This window comes from Xenopus laevis, chromosome 5L (assembly GCF_017654675.1).
Source record: "Xenopus laevis strain J_2021 chromosome 5L, Xenopus_laevis_v10.1, whole genome shotgun sequence".
Lineage (NCBI taxonomy): Eukaryota > Metazoa > Chordata > Amphibia > Anura > Pipidae > Xenopus > Xenopus laevis.
The window spans coordinates 136984148-137001614 of record NC_054379.1 but is presented as its reverse complement, the minus strand read 5'-3'; the positions used below and the strand labels follow the sequence as shown (position 1 = coordinate 137001614).

Sequence of the window (17467 nt, the reverse complement as noted above, 5' to 3'; positions counted from 1 at the left end):
TTAAGAATACTAGAAGCCTTTAAGGACTTTGATGACCATATAAAGGGAAGAGGCTAAAGAAAGAGTGCGTTCCCTGTCAAGGTACTTTGAGGTGATTTTTAACATCCTCATATTTTAACAAAGGGGACATTATTTCTTGCAAGTTTCAATGGTTCATGTCACCAATAATCATGTACTGTGAAAATGTTAGTATAATTGAGTGTGTGCTCAATAGAACATACGCTGTTCTTTTAATTGCCTGTTCTTTTAATTGAAAACATTATCCTTTTCTTTAACCTTTTATTCTAAAGCAGTTTCGTTTTGCCTGCATTTTTCCAAGGTAGGGTGGGTAGCACTAGATGCATTCATAGACACTTGTCAGTTGTCATAGACAGAGCTAGCGCATTCACACTCTTGCAGTAGCTGCCTGCACACTGTGCCCGGTTTCAAAGCAATCCTCGGAGAGTGCAAGCAGCGCAGTAGTTGCAGTATATCCATCAGTTGTCACTCCCAGCTTATTTTATATGGGCAGCTGAGTTGGATCAACTAATTGCGTATAAAACAAAAATATGCACAAAGCCTATATTTTACCAAATCTGCTGAATTTAAACCCCAGGCGGATTTTGAAAGTAAAAACTAGCAAAGGTATTGATTTGGCCTACTTTTTGGGCCTTTGGCTGGTTTGTACTTTGGAAACCAGCCAAAGTTTTTTCTTGCCCTAATGTGCCAAGCCTGCGTCTCCCAATGCATGTTGGGTAATGTAGTTTTTGCCAACTGCCAAGTTTAATGTAAGACTACAATACCCAGCATGCAATTGGACTGACTTGTGTAGAAGTCGGGAGTTATCAGATTTTGAGCTCTCTACCCCAGTCTCCCATCACTCTAGTCTTAAGCATTATCACGTTCCTCTATTCCAGCTAATTTTGGGGCAAAAATCTGCTGGCCACCTTATTGAAACTGTATATATATTATGGCAGGGGTCCCCAACCTTTTTCACCCGTGAGCAACATTCAGATGTAAAAAGAGTTGGGGAGCAACAGAAGCATGAAAAATGTTCCTGGGTGGTGCCAAATAAGGGCTATGATTGGCTATTGGTAGCCCCTATGTGGACTGGCAGCCTACAGGAGACTCTGTTTGGCAGTACACTTGGTTTTTATTCAAACAAAACTTGTCTCCAATCCAGGAACTCAAAACTAAGCTCCTGCTTTAAAGCCACTGAGAGCAACATCCAAGGGGTTGGGGAGCAACATGTTGCTCACGAGCTACTGGTTGGGGATCACTGTATTATGGCCTTATGGGACCCCTATACCTCTTGGGCCCCCTCTGTAGTTATGTCCCTGGTGACAGGTGAATCTGTCCCATTTTGCTTCATGGAAAAATATGCGAAACATTGGAAATTTATATATTCATTTATTTTTTTTTCACTGCACATATTGTGGGGTTTTTTTTTGGGCTACTTTTGAAGTGCCTTTTAGCTGGTTTTGTAGCTGACTTTGGCTGGTTTTAAAAAATTAGACCTGGTGGCAATCCTCGGCGGCACAGAACAGCCAGTTACCAGGGGCGACAAAAGCTTTATTTTTTTTTAAATTGGAAATTAGGCTCTTCTAGTGCAGCGATCGCAATATCGCTCACTGCACTAGCGATGCGGCCCCTCCTAGACCCACTCCGACGCTGCAATTTAAAAGTGTGGAGTGTGAGGGGGGCAGTATCATGGCTGCTGCCTCAGGCAGCAGCCCCTGCACATTGCACTCTCTGCACTAGAAGAGCCGAATTTCCGGGTTGAAACCGGAAATTCGGCTCTTAGTTACCAGAAGCAGCATGTTTGCCGCCCCTGGCAAACAGGGGGGCACTGCCGCCTGAGGTGAGTAGCTCAACTCGCCTCATTGGTGGAGCGCCCCTGCCCATACTCCATACTTACCCCTCGCCGCAGATTCTTCCAGCGGAGTTCCACGCATCCATTTTCCGGCTCCTCTGTAAGCTGACTGAGAGATTGGTATTTCTGCACATGCTCAGTTGGAGCAGTTTGCGACATTTCCCCGGGGGGGTTGTAGTTGGCCTGGGGGAGGAGGGAGGGGGGTCTACACGGAATGGGGGTACGGGTTTTTTTCCCCACAGGTTGAATTCTACTTTAATAGGGAAGAAAAAGATAAATATATAGGAAGGTCAGTATTTCTATCCTGAAAAGGTGGCAACCCTAATTACACGCCAGTGTGGAGGGGCCCCTGAAACTGCCAGAAGGGCCCTTTGTTTTGCAGCCCTGGTGGGCCCTCAAGGCTCCAGTTCGAGTGTTCGACCCTGTTGCCAGGCACTTGGAAGAATTGGCAGAATCCTGGATTGGTGCATAGTTTAAATTTAAAGTATACAGCTACACTGTTAAATTAAATATCATTTTTGCTCTGCCTTTCTTCCCTCCCCTTAAGTCACCCCCCCTTTGTCTGAATTGCAAACCCAACCACCCCTTCCCCAGACCAGGTCTGTTATCCCAAACAGCCCGTATAGTGCTTTCTCCTGTATTCACCATGCTGCTCCCTCATTGAAGCGAGTGGGAAGAGGAGGGACAAGTCGTGTACTCGGGGCTTTACAGGAGGGGGACGCTCGTTGGTCAGTGAAGGAATCAGTGTAACTAGTCAGGCAGAGCTGTCATACAGAGGCACAAGCACTGGGATTACAGAGGCACAAGGAGCCGGTTCCTGTGGGATCAGTGGATATTTGGGGATATACATGTGTATAGGAGCTGCCACAGCACTTTGTGCCCCCCTTTCTCCTGTGAAATGTCCCGTTCGCTCTCGCTCCTCCTACTGCTCCTGAAACTCGTGGCCATGACACCCTCCCAGCGCCCTCCGAGTTGCCATGAAGTGCGAACGGCTTTCCAGCTGCAGCAGGTCGGAAGGGGACGCCTGGTACCCGAAGTACCTGTGGAGGGTGAGTACAGGCAACTCCCTCATCCTATTGCTGCTCTACTCCACCTGCTGCCCTCACTAGCGGCTCTCACCCTGCCAATGCCTGATGAGGGGATGGAGGGGGATTCTGGGAAATGTAGTTTCTCAACATCTGAAGAATAACAGATAAGGCTGCTGTTATGCCTGTAATTCTCTGTCCTGAGAGATCACTTGAGTGGTAGAGATAAAAAGCAACGCAGATTTTCCTTTTAATTGTTGGTATGAACAGTGATGGGCGAATTTGTCCCGTTTCACCGAAAAATTCCTGCGAAATGTGAATTTTGACGCTCATGTCAATTTTGACTTCTGCATTAAAGTCAATGGGCGTCCGAATAATGCCGACGCGCGTCAGTCTTGACGCCAGCGTCTTTTCCGACGCGCGTCCTCATTTTTTGACGCTGGCGAATTTTCGCTGCAGTTTCTCAAATGCATTCGCCCGCGGCAAAATGCGGAATTCGCGCCTGCCGAATATATTCGCCCATCACTAGGTATGAATAAAGAGAATAAGAAGGATTGTTGAATTAATTCATATACAAAAGCGTGAGTTTAATATTTATATATTTGCTTGTGTGAGTGTCAGAGCAGAGAGAAGATTTGAAAAAGAAAACGGCAGCAAGGGTGGCACCCAGTGTGAGGGTGGGTATGTTTTTCTCTAGCTGTCAGTGGGTGCTGGGAGTTGCAGTGCAATAGTTGCAGGTCTGCAAGTGGGTCGTCCCTGATAGATAGATAGACTAATATGAGTTTTTTACCGTGCCGCTGTTATGTTTAGCATCAGTACTGTAGCACCGAGTGCCATGGGTGGGTTTTAATGAGGGCAAGGGAATGCCGAGCCTCCCCAAACGAACACCAATACATTTCTTACATCAGACAGGACAGAGGTATTATGTATGAAGTTGGCACTGCGATAATCCTGCCATGTGTTCTTGGATTATTATACATAGAATTGTCATTGAATTTATACTACTACCTAAGTATGGGACCTGTTATCCAGAATGCATGGGACCTGAGGTTTTCCGGATAACGTGTCTTTCCGTAATTTGGATCTTCACATGTTTACATGCTAGAAAATCATGTAAACATCATATAAACCCAATGGGTGGGTCGTGCCTCCAATAAGGATTAATTATATCTTACTTTGGATCAAGTACAAGGTACTGTTTTATTATTACAGAGAAAAAGGAAATCATTTGTAAAAATTTGATTATTTGATTATAATGGAGTCTATGGGAGACAGCGTTTCCATAATTTGAGCTTTCTGGATAACAGGTTTCCGGAAAATGGATCCCATACCTGTACCATGTATTCTGGGGGCATTGTCCAGGAACTGGCACTGTATGTACCCTGCCATGTGTTTGCAGTGTATGTTAATGGCACAATATTGATCTTGTCTTGTTCTGGGTATTATAAATGGAACTGGTACTGCATTTATCCGGCAAGGTGTTTGTGGGTTAGTTAACTAAACAATGAAGAAAGGGTGCACTGCCCTGAGCCTTTAGCAAAGGGGAGCAGTCACAACCAGGATTTAGTAGAGCAGGCACTAAGTAAAGGCAAACTTCCCCAGGCAGTAGAATTCAATAAAAAATATTCATTATGTCATTAGCGTTTCGTGTTATACAGTCATAGCCTATGACTAAGTGTATATAACACAAAACACGTAAGGCTAATGATGACATAATAAATATTGTAACTGAATTCTACTGCCTGGGGAAGATTACCTTTACTTGAGTGCCTGCTCTACTTAATCCTGGGTATTTAACTAATACATGAATTATGCTGCAGGGTGCAGGGCTATGGGTGTACTCACGAGGAAACTTCGGGCGACTTCAGAAAACGAATCTCGCCGAGTGCCATCCCACTGGCGATTTACGTTTAAGCCGCAGGGGAGGCAGTACAGGGGAGTTAAGTCACCACAAAGTTGCCGAGCGACTTATCTCCCCGAATCTGCCTATGTGCCCTGACCCTAATAATGGTGGCCATAGACGCACAGATAATCTCGTACAAAACAAATTTTCGTACGATATTCGTTGTGTGTATGGTCGGAAAAGAACCGACTGTTATTGGCAAAAGACCTGGATATCGTCGATTCGGCTGAATGGAAATTTCGGTTGGTTGCCATCAATCATCAGATACAGGTTTCTATTGTTTCTACTCTGATGATTCAGCTCTACACGTGTGTATTGAAACGAACGATCTTTCTTGGAAAGATCTTTTCCAAGAAAGATTGTAATTGTTACGTCTATGGCCACCTCTATACCTGCTATTTACAAAACTATGTGAAAGGCAACACAATTCAGGGTTCCCTTGCACTTGTGGCCGATATGATATAGTTTGACTCAGGTGGTGGACTTGGTTTAAGCATTCCGATGTATTCCTGTATTCTTCCACTTACACAACCATATTACGTGCAAACACGGCACTATACTTGACTGTACCTTTTCAGTCCCCGTACCACTGTACAGTAACAAGCCGCCCTGCTGTGAGAGTGGTCCGTGGCCAACAGCTGCATTATTCCAACACGTGTGCCTTACACGTCTCCCATCTTGTTCCCATCTAATGGGAGCCTGTCACTGTGCCCAGACGGATGGCAGAAGTGTGAGCGGTGCATAAGAGCTGTTATCATACATCCATTAATAGCCTCCCACATATCCCTGTATACAGGAATGTCCTGGGTAGGAACAGAGGCAAACGATGCAGGGTATGTAATGGGATTACATGGGGATTCAGTCCAACAATATGTGCAAGGAGTTTGCTTTGTACAAAGTAGGATTGCGTGCTAGTAAATCCATTGTGGGAAGTGTGTTTAGTAGGATTACATATACTCACAATGTAGTAATGTAAGTAGGATTACGTCTGTAGATTGCAAGCTCCTCTGGACAGGAAGCTCTTGTCTATAGTGGATATTTATGTTCTTCCATTATTAATCTACAGCACTGTGTACACATGTAGGGCTTTTTAAACATACATGTAACTGTACATGCACATTGAGGGGGCATACCAGTATATGGGATGCCTGAGAGCAGTACAGGTATAGGATCCCTTATCCGGAAACCCGATATCCAGAAAACTCCGAATTACGGAATGGCTGTCTCCCATAGACTCCATTTTATCCAAATAATCCAAATTTTTAAAAATGATTTCCTTTTTCTCTGTAATAATAAAACAGTAGCTTGTACTTGATCCCAACTAAGATATAATTAATCCTTATTGGAAGAAAAACCAGCCTATTGGGTTTATTTAATGTTTAAATTAATTTCTAGTAGACTTAAGGCATGAAGACCCAAATTATGGAAAGATCCATTATCCGGAAAACCCCAGGTCCCGAGCATTCTGGATAACAGGTCCCATACCTGTATATGTTGTTGGAGTTTATACTGGATGCCTGTGAAAAAATCTATATACAGTGGAAAATCCAGTGTTATCCAGAATGCACGGGACCTGGGGTTTTCTGAATAACAGATCTTTCTGTAATTTGGAACACTATACCTTAAATCTACTAAATAAACCCAATAGGCTTCTTTTGTCTCCTATAATGATTAATGATATGTTAGTACAAGGTACGGTTTTATTATAACAGAAAAAAAGGAAATCACTTAAAAATTCTAATTATTTGTATAAAATAGAGTCGATTAGAGGCAGCCTTTCCGTAACTCTGAACTTTCTGGCTAACGAATCCCATACCTGTATATATTTATGTTGTAGTGGCTTTATATAGAATGTCTGAGAGAAATATTTAGTATTTTGGAGATTATAAGGGATATCTTATACTGGTATAAAATCTCTTATGAGGAATGCTTTGTGTTTGGGACCTGGGCGTTTCCAGGTGAGGGATCTTTTCATAATTTTGTGTCACCATACCATAAGTCTGCTAAAAATCATTTTAAATAAACCCAGTAGGATTGTTTTGACACCAATATGGATTCATGCAGCTTAGTTCCCATCAAGGTTCTGTATTATTATTTATTTTATTAGTTCTGTTTTATTATTACACAGAACATTTTGCAGATAAAGGAAAGCTGTCCTGTGGAAAGGCTATTTAAAGTTAATTAGAATGGGAGAGTGGGTCTCTCAGCAGGGCACAGCATTGTAGGAGACCTGGCTGTGTGAGGAACTCCCAGAGGAGCTGGGGGTGCCACCTGATACTGCATGAAGCAGAGGGAGCCTGTGATAGAGTCCTGCAGCGGGTCGGGTACCCACGGGTTACCCGCAAAAACCTGCGGTACCTTGCGGGTTGAGGGGAGAAGTTCTGGGTGCGGGTAAAGACGTTGTTCTGCGGGTCGCGGGTCGGGCCGCGGGACTTCTCAATTGTGATATTTACTCCTTTTTTCTGGTCATGGCTACTTCCGATGATGTCACTTCAGGTTTACAATGACAGCACTTACTGATTCTTGATGGTCAGCAGGTCGCTGGCCTGGGTTGCGAATAAGGTACTTGCGGGTAGGGTATCGGTTCCAAACGGGTAAGAATGCGGGTTGTGGGTCCGGGTTGCGGGTACGGGTTGCGGGTACGGGTTGGGTACGGGTCCCAAAAAATGGACCCGCGCAGGACTCTAGCCTGTGACTCTCACAGAGAGTGTTGTGAAGAGAGTGAGGAAGCCAGGAGGCTGAATTTTACTCGGGAGAGAGTCTTGTAAGTACAGGGGTGAGCCAAACTAGTTGTTTGTTGTGCTGGTTGTCCACAAGGGGCCCAGTCTAGTCAGGGACTGCTTCAAAGTGTGAAGGTAGTGCCCAGTGGGCAAGGTTTTTATTTTATGATTTATGTTTGTTTGCCACAATGATCACCCCTGTGCATAATTGATTGTCTAAAAGTGGGAAAATAAACCATTGTTTCTTTGAAGAGCCTGTGTGTCCCTGTTTAACTGCTCCTTTTCCTATGCTGCCTGCTCTACCATTTGCTAAATTCCCCCCAAAGTTACGTGTTCAAGCTGCCAGCTTGCCACAATATACATATATGTATAATAAATATATATTTTTCTTTTTTGGGAGGTTATATGGGCTGCATATGAATTATTATCATTCATACATATATCGCCGAACCCCCGAATCCTTCGTGAAAGATTAGGCCGAATACCGATCCTGCAAATCTGAATTTGCATATGCAAATTAGGGGTGGGAAGGGGGGAACTTTTTTTACGTCCTTGTTTTGGCACAAAAAGCCCTTATTTGCATATCCAAATTAGGATCCGGATTCGGTTCGCCAGGCAGAAGGATTCGGCCGAATCACGCTGAAAAAGGCTGAATTCTGGCCGAATCCTGAACCGAAACCTGGATTTGTTGCATCCCTACCGTGAATATGGGTTGGATGCTATATAAGAGATAGTACAGTTATAGGATCCCTTATCCAGAAACCCGTTATCCAGAAAGCCCTGAATTACAGTGAGGCCATCTCCATGTTATCTAAGTAATCCAAATTTTTTTAAAAATGATTTCCTTTTTCTTTGTAATACTAAAACCGTACTTTGTATTTGATCCAGAACAAGATATAATTAATCCTCATTGGAAGCAAAACCAGCCTGTTGGGTTTATAGGATACAATGTATATTGTAACTAACTATATTAGAAACATTTTTTATTTTGCACAGCCTATCTATTTACCCAGTTTTTATTTTCACACTGAACTATTCCTTTAAGACGCCGATATTGGTCCTTTGGACTGATTTGGCAAGTTATCTGCTCATGTATGGGGCTTTCCGACAGCCTCCCTGATCGATATCTGGCAGGTTTCATTTTCCCTTGCGATCAAGGACCTCATTGGCTAGTTGATGTGGCCCTTGTCCAGTAATTCAGTCGTTTGGCCCTAGGGCCGAATAATTGGATTAGCCCGATATTGCCCTGCCTTTAGGCATATAGAGGAAAGATCTTATAGTGTATGACCACCTTAACTTGTATTTAGAGCAAAACGCATCTTGTAACTAGTTTAAAAGCTCCTATATTGTTTCTGGTTAGGACAGTGGGAGTGGTGGGATCAAAGGATTATAACCCCCCTGTCTAAACCTAATGTGCTTCTACTTGCTGAAACCGACCCATGCAATGTCTCCTATAGATATGTAATAGATGCATGGCATAGGCATAAAAACACACAGTATGTGAAGTCCATAATCTCTAGGCTATGGATACTACAATGATAGTTAAAAAGAGCTTGAGGACTGCAGGTTGTATATCCCAGCTCTATAACTTGACCTATGACTGCCATAAAAAACTAGCTTATTGAGTGTAGCATATTAAACAGTTATACAACCCTATCTATCTACCAAAGATGGTTTCTTGTAAGTAGTTTAACAGTCCCTATATTGATTTTGGCTTGTAGGGTGAGGGTGGGAGTAGAGGATAATAACCCCCCTCTAAACCCACCACAGGCCATACTTAACATTTTCATTTACTGTAGTAAAGACTGACAGTTCCTTGTGTCATTTCCCAGGTAATTAGCTTGGTAGCAAGGCACTTTGATGAGGCTCTAGCTGGGATATTTTAAAAGCTTTATCCTTCAGGCATTTTTTTCTGCTTATTTTATTCTGGTGCATATTTTGGCTTCGGTTGTGTTGATATTCGTGCTATTTTGTTATTGTGCTGCGTTGTGGTGCCATTGAAAACATGTGGGGAGTAGCATGCCTAATGAATGGGGGGTTTGCATTCTTCTATGTGAAGATAAAATACATGGCACAGAAGAATGCAGAAAAAAGAAAAAACAGATGAAAAAAGGCTGAAGCCTGTGAAATGCTTACTGTATATATAATGCTGCCTGGTCTTGGCATTAGCCCAGAGGAGCCTGAAACTTTCCTGTATTCAGAGGGTTGCACTGAATGTTAACTGTGTTTCCCAGCATTCCCTGCTGGCCCACTCAGTGGTGGCCCCAAGAAAAGGTAGTGTGGTGCCTTTAATGGTGGTGCTTCAGTTTGGGGGGATCTTTGTGCTCTGTTAAGAGGAAGGTGGAATTGATTAACATTGTTCCTGTGATCTTGCCTTTCTGTGCAGTACATGGTGGGAAATGAAACTGCAGTTAATGCCTAGTGTTGAAATAGTAGGATGGAATCCAAGGATTAAATTAAATCATATGGCAAAGGTGGATTTCCTGCAGCTAATGGAATTAAACACTGCACAGATTGTTATTCTACAGGGAGAGGGAATATCGACTGTGGGTGGTGCTGTTAGGAGAACATTAGAGTAATATGGGTGATAGGGATCCCTAACTGCGAAAGGAGAAGAATCACATTAAAAAGACCACTGAATGGAGGTGCATGGTTCCTTTAGTGCTAGGGATGCATTGAATCCAGCATCCAGCTGGGGACTAGGTCAGATATCAGCAGGACCACCATCAGAACTCACGGGAACAAATACTACTTATTTAGAAGGGCCCTCCCCCAAGGGGCCAGGTTTATAATTCTACAGCTTGTGTAGAACACCAGGAAGTGGACCCTACCAATTAAGTAGTATGGCCACAATTTAAAAAAATTGGGAGGGTAAAATATATGCCTCTTCTTGATATGAGCTGATTCAGTTGCATTTATGCTGAAAAGGTGAATAAACATTCAAAGCTGTTATAGGAATCACACAATCCCATACTACTAAATTAGCAGAGCTCCACCCACACAGCGTGCCCAATATTTAACATATTCTCACCTGGGCATAAGGCCAATGATCAGAATGGGTCCTCCGTGAAAAATAAAATTCTAGGAGCATGCACTTCGACCCGATCCACTTCAGGCACACCCTGTTTTGCAGAAACCTGCCCACAACACACCCACACTCTGCACCCTCCCCTCATCAAAGATCAGATCTTCTTTGATGCACATGTTGATGCACAGGTGTTGGGGCGTAACTAAAGAAGAAGCAGATCCTGCGATTGCAGGGGGCCCAGTGGGGCCCGGTAACATCTAGTTATGCTACGGCACAAGTGGTCACAATAAATAGCAATGATCCCCAATAAGTGGTTCACGAGCAACATTGAATGTTGCTCCCAGTGGTCTTAAAGCAGCTGCTTATTTTTGAATTCCTGGCATTGAGACAAGTTTTGGTTGCATAAAATCCAAGTGTACTGACAAACAGAGCCTTCTATATATTGCCAGTCCTCATAGGCACCCCAGGAACCTTTTTCTTATTTTTTTATAACTTTAAAAACTTTATTAGTTATAAAAGTGTTGTTTTACATTGAGGAGAGAAATATACAAATAACGCAGAATATAACAGATGCATAGTAGTAGATAAACTTCAAGACCCCAGGAACCTTCTTCATGCTTGTGTTGCTCCCCAACTCTTTTTACATTGTTATACATTTACATGTATAAAAGGTTGGGGTCTCCAATTTTATAGAGTGTGGGAGATTCCTTTAATATTTTGTGTTACTGTACTAATGTGTTACTGTACTAATGTGTTCCTGATGTAAGAATATTCCAAGTTTTTTATTAAAGTGTCAGTTGCACCTTTGTTTCTGCTTAATGCTCTTGTTGTTTTAGAGTCTGACCTGGAGATTTGTCAGCACAAAGCCCCTACCTGCTGTACCAGAAAGATGGAGGAGAGCTACCAGGCTGCTGTGAGAAGAGAGATTGCCCATAACATCCAAGCACTGAACTTTGAAATCAAATTCATGATTGTCTCACACAAGTCTAATTTCAAAGGTGAGTACTGTAGATGCTGAAAGGATTGTGGGACCTTCCCCGGTGGTGGCACACCATTGTATTAGGATAGTTTTTACAAGCAGTTTTTCACAAGCAAGTCTATGGATTAGTAAGAGACTGCCTAGAGTAGAACCAGCACATTGTGGAGTGGTGCTGGGCTGGCAGAGGAGAGCTGGCTCTAGATATAAGTGCATAACTTACAGTTTGTTGTCTCCTGATCTAAGTCATGCTTCTGTTGGTTAATATTCAAAAATAGGTGCTAAATTGTACTAGTGCAGCTGGCCATTTCAACCAACCAGATCATTTTCTAAAGGTGACCATACACAGGCAGATTAAAGCTGCCGATATAAGTCCTTTAGACCGATTCTGCATCTTATCTGCCCGTGTATTGGGGGGCTTCTGACGGGTCTCCCTGATCGATGTCTGGCCAAAGATCGGCCAGATATCGGTCGGGCAGGTTTGAATTTTCATGCTATTGAGGACTACATTGGCTAGTTGATGCGGTCCTACAACCTGTTGGGCCCCATTGCCATTGTTATAATCTGATTGTTTGGCCCTAGGCCTGAACGATCGCGTTAGCCCGATATTGCCTGCCTTTGGTGGGCGACCTCGCCAAACAAGTGAATCTTATAGTGCATGGCCACTTTAACTTGTAACAGACTGTGCAAAGCTAATTTGTTGCCACTGGCTATTGCAATTGTGGTTCTCTGGTCTGCAATATGCGACGTCCATTGCACCATGCTGGATGTCCACATAGAGTTAAAGCTTTAACTCAATTCTGGTACCACAGAAATTAGCTTCCTGGTACTCTGAGTTGTCTGCATTCTGATCTTGATAGAAGACTGTTTTTTTATGACCTGCTTGATATCTACTGGGTAGGTTAGAAAATACTTTTGAGGCAGGACCAGATTAGATTATTGATGTGGCCCTTTCCTGAATAGTCTCTCTCTATTATAATCCGATTGTTGTCAGAGTGGCCAAATTGGGCAAAGATGCACTTGTTTAACATTCTGGCCAAATCAGCAGATTTATTAGCATATGGCCAGTTTAAACTGGATTTCAAGTTGCTACCCTACACTTTCCAACTGAGACATGTATATAAGCAGTATACACAGAAAGTCCGTTCTAAATACAAAAAGCGTGAACACATTTTTGGAAGCTAATAAGTCTTTTTAATCTTAAAAACAGCCTTATTGGGATTTGTGCGGTTTAAATCATGTCTGTACAGCTCATTTATCTGCCTGATCTAGCAGAAATAAACTCATATCTATGAGAAATGAACCTGGGAGGAAGTGTATCGTCTCTGGAGAATGTTTATAGTCTCAGGAGGAGCAGAACTGAAAGGCAGTTTATATGAGAAGTGGACAATCCCTGTATATTCTCTGGGTCCCTGATGCAGTAAATGACTTATTTGTAGCATTGTGAACCTTTGCTATGACAGCAATGGAATGCACGTGCTTGATTAATGCACCAGTGCCTAATCATGCTGGGGATTTCACCAGTTTTGTGGTTTTTCCTTTCTCTGAATCAGCAGATGTTAAATCCCAGAGAATGACACACGGTTTGGTTTTCAGAGACATGGATCCGGGTTCTCATTTCAGCCAGCAAAGTGCATTTTATGGTGGATTTGCCAATACTTTATCTGTGTAAGTGAGAAACTGCTGACAGCCCTCAGAGGATCTCATTGTTAGTGGGGGTGAGGTTTCCAGATCCATAATCTTTACAACATGTTGGAGGGAATGGGGCCAAGCCTGAGCCTGCAGAACAGCAGAACCCTACCTAGACACCCCTGAAAAGCCAGCAAAATGGATATTTAAGTAGCAGGTTTAACTCAACTGAATTGTATTATTGAAGGCAATTTCTAGTGCTTAGAAATCTAATTACTATCTCCAAGTAAGGAGGCGGATCTTCTGTGTTTCCATGCCCTATACTGAGAAATGAGTGGTCCTGCTGAGCACTGAGAATGGTCCATGACAAAGAGGTGGAAGAGCCTGGGCTGTGGGAGACACAAATATTGTTATCACACAAGATGTGTTTTTTCAATTAGTGTCCATCTGGATCAGAGATGCTATAAAACATGTACGCTTTAACCTTTAACACCTCCTCATAAATTCAGTGTATTTGCCTGACAGTTAGCGGAGCTCCCTTACACAGCACACACCCGCCACCCTTCACTGTTGTTTAACTCATTTAGAAACTAATGAACTGACAGCAGGTCCCCCGCGCCCCACTCTCTGGGTCAGCTCTTTTACTCCCCTTTATATTCTGTAGAAATTCCAGGCTCTGTTTAACCCTTGCCAGTCTTTGATATGCAGAAGGTTATTTTGTCCTGCTCAGTCATTAGTTTATCCTTTTATTAATATCTTAATAATATTTTACGCACTACAGTGGAGATAACCAGTGTATTGCATACTTATTTAGTTGTTTTGTCAGAGGATGGCAGGTTTAATGTGTAAGTGTGTTCCCTGGCGAAAAATAAGCAACCAGTATTCTGATTGGTCCATCTGTTTTCACTCTATACCAATTGTCAAGAATACCAAGAATGGTCCATGACAAAGAGGTGGAAGAGTCTGGGCTGAGCTGCAAATGATACACATTCTTATCACATAACATATGTTTTTTTCAGTTAGTATCCATCTAGGTCAGAGATTAAATCCAGGCTATTTGCTAGTCAGTTAGTGACATTTTATTGGCCTGTGTATGGGGCTCTCCAGTGGGCCTGACTGATATCTGTCTGAAAATCAACCAGGTATTGATCAGGCAGGTCTAAAAATTCTGTAGCGTCAAGGAACGCATTATCTTGTTCATGTGGTCCTTGCCCCAACAGCCTGCATTTACTGTCATGAGCCTCAAGCCAATCTATCAGATTAGCCTGATATCGCCCAAAAGATCTGCTCGTTTGGCGACCCTTTTAAAAGTATGATTAGCTTTATTAATGCTTAGGTCTAAAGGCCTAATACACAAGTAGATATAAGCTGCCAACAGACTAGGTTGGCATCTTATTGGGCAGTGTATCTAGTGAAAGTCTTCCAGATATCAACCGGGCAGGTTTAAAAATCCTGTCGGATCGAGGACTGCATCGGTTCAGCCCACGATCAAATCAGCCCAATATCGCCCACCTCAGGGTGGTCATATCAGGGAGAGAGGTGACCTCGCCAAACGAGCGGACCTCCGAATGTATGGCCAGCTTAAAGGTGGCCATAGATGTTGCAATTATGATCTTTCCTTGAAAAGATTTTTCCAGAAAAGATTGTTAGTTTCAATACAGACGTGTAGAGCTGACTCTTTAGATATACAGGGAGAAACAATAGAATTCTACCTTTATCTGATGATTCAGCACCAACAATGGGCGATGTTCGGGTGCCTTCAAAGCCGCCTGATCAAATTTTCCGGCCGACCCAATTGTCAAGCCGACCAATATCCAAGTCATCTGCTGATATCCGTCTGCTTGTCTTCCACCATACACGCACCGAATATCGTATGAAAATGTATTCATACGATATTGTCAGTGGGTCTATTGCCACCTTTACACTTATTGTGACAGGAGCAATGGAACTGGTACTTGGAAACAATTTTAAATTAAGTTGTTTTGGTGGATAGAGGCCCCAGTTAAAAACATTACCGTCTGTGCAGCATTGTTTATAACATACTCCTTACTCTGAAACTTGTCAACTTCTAATATTCTATTTTGCATAATGGGATATTTTAGTAATTTACAGTAATCTTTTTTGCAAAATAATTAACAGCTTTCTTTGCTTTAGTTTGGAGAAGATTTCGAATACATGCTTATTTTCAGCTTTGGAACTAATTTTTGGATTTGTTAAAACTTGTTCTCCAAGAAGTCCATTTACTGGTATGTTTCCTTTTTGTTGTTTATAGAGGGCTTCACCCATTTGATTGATCTTGCCGTAAACCACACACTCTCCCTGTTTGATAGCACCTTCTGGCTTTTGGAGCAAGAAGCCGTGGATCCAGTGAGGGAACTGTTCACTGACATCTCTCTGTATGTACTTGGAGAAGAGATACCTGTTGATGCTGCTGTCTCACGTTTTTTTGATGCCCTTTTTCCTCTGGTATACAAGCATCTTATAAATCCAAGGATGGCACCCCTTCCGAAAGAACACTTGGAGTGTCTGCGCCTGACACGGCAGGATATTAATCCCTTTGGGCCTTACTCTCAGACAATGGTGACGGGGCTTTCTAAGTCACTCTGGGCTAGCAGGATGATGAATCAGGCGCTAAACATGGTGGAACATGTCATTAACGGTACCGAACAGACAGTCATGACACGGGAGTGCACACGGGCATTGGTGAAAATGCAGTACTGCCCTCACTGCCAAGGTCTTACTCTTATTCGGCCCTGTGTTGGCTACTGTCTCAATGTTATGAGAGGATGCCTTGCTACTCTGGCAGAATTGGATGCTCCTTGGAGGGACTTTATCTCTTTACTGGAGCATCTTGCAAGGCAGTTGTCTGGGTCATATGACTTAGAGTTGTCACTTTTGGGGATCAGGGAAGTGGTGAAAGAATCCATCCAGTATGCAGAGATGCATGGATCCAACATTTCATCTGTGGTGAGTCAACAAAGTTTGTGTTTCAGAAATGTAAGCCTTGTCTAAAGGGATCATCTACAATGTGTATCTGTCACTGTTTAATGACAGCATGCCAACATTAAAGCTTCACAGACTTCAGGTCCCTGCTTTAAACCTTTAATTTAGGTGTTACCCCTCTAAACATTGTGGTAAATGGCTTCAGAGGCAAGTAGATGTTCCTCAACTTATATACCCTGTTGGGAGCAACAAGTCAGTAGTAGCTGCCCACCATGTTGCTGCCGCTTTATAACGGGCACAGACACAGTATCTTTTGTGTTGATGAATATCCTGCCTTCTCTGATGTGAACCCTTTTGCAGCACTTGTCATGCTCTGCCTGTCCCAACAGATATGTTTCCAATAATCCAATAAAGAAACATGCTGAGCTCAGCAGCTCTAAAACTTTCTCTGAAGGCTGATTTAGCTTGCTAGTGGCAACACTTGAGTGATTATCCCATACAATGAGGACCCTCAAGCTTCAGAGCAGAATTAGTCTATTGTTCTCATTATAACAGGAGAGGCAGACCTACAATCCCTCACTGAAGGAGCCATAAAGCTGCTCCCTATTTACAGAGAGGTGCTTGAATAATGTGATGGATACCAGATTTATAAAACACCTTAGCTCTGGGTGTACAGTAAATCTGTTGCAGGAGAAGCAGTGTTTCCCAACAACAGCAGCACAATATTTTTCTTCATTACAGATCAATTGCCTAATTAACCAATTGGGTGGCAGATTTATTAGTGAGTTCTAGGCAAAAATGTGGTATATAAATTAGTATTTTCTCATTAGTACAGAAAACAAATGTTTCCCTATGTTGGTTCATGCTGTTCTGTAGGCTATAGACATACAAACATAGTCAAGACTTGATGATATTGCATTAAAGGAGATCTGAAGCTTAACTAAAAAAGTAGGGTAAAAATTATGTACATTATGTTTTGAGCTTCTGTATCAGCTTAAGGCAGTGAAACTTCTGTGCCTCCAAAGATGCCCCTGTACCTCCCCATCTTCTTTTCTGCTGATTTACTGTACATGCTCTGTGCTGCTGTCACTTACTTGAGCTTTAGGACCGACGCACAGTATACTGAATATTAAATAATTTTTGGTGCATGGCAGCTCAGAAACCAAAACAATTAGCATCAGAATTTAATAATTAGCCCTGTAGCATTAGCTTAAATGATTTCTGCTTGATGATTTGCAGTGACCCCTAAGCTTAATTTCTCAACAGCCGCTCAAAACACACTGAGCATGTGCATGTGCATGTTACAGACACATCTAACAAAATCCAAAATGGGAAAATCCTGTGAAAACTCTGAAGGACTGGATCATTACTACTTTAGAGATGCGGAGTCT

General features: G+C 42.7%; 1 protein-coding gene across 2 annotated transcripts in view; it reads left to right on the top strand.

The window, feature by feature from the left end:
* Nucleotides 1-2455: 2455 nt before the first annotated feature.
* Nucleotides 2456-17467, top strand: part of gpc5.L (glypican 5 L homeolog) — a 102755-nt gene continuing 87743 nt past the window's right edge. The window contains exons 1-3 of one of the 2 annotated variants that reach the window (XM_018263913.2): nt 2456-2901; nt 11365-11526; nt 15406-16100. In XM_018263913.2, the coding sequence (XP_018119402.1) occupies nt 2751-2901; nt 11365-11526; nt 15406-16100 (1008 nt within the window). In that variant the 5' untranslated portion in view covers nt 2456-2750. The remainder of the gene's footprint in view (nt 2902-11364; nt 11527-15405; nt 16101-17467) is intronic. The other variant, XM_018263914.2, reaches the window with a different exon arrangement.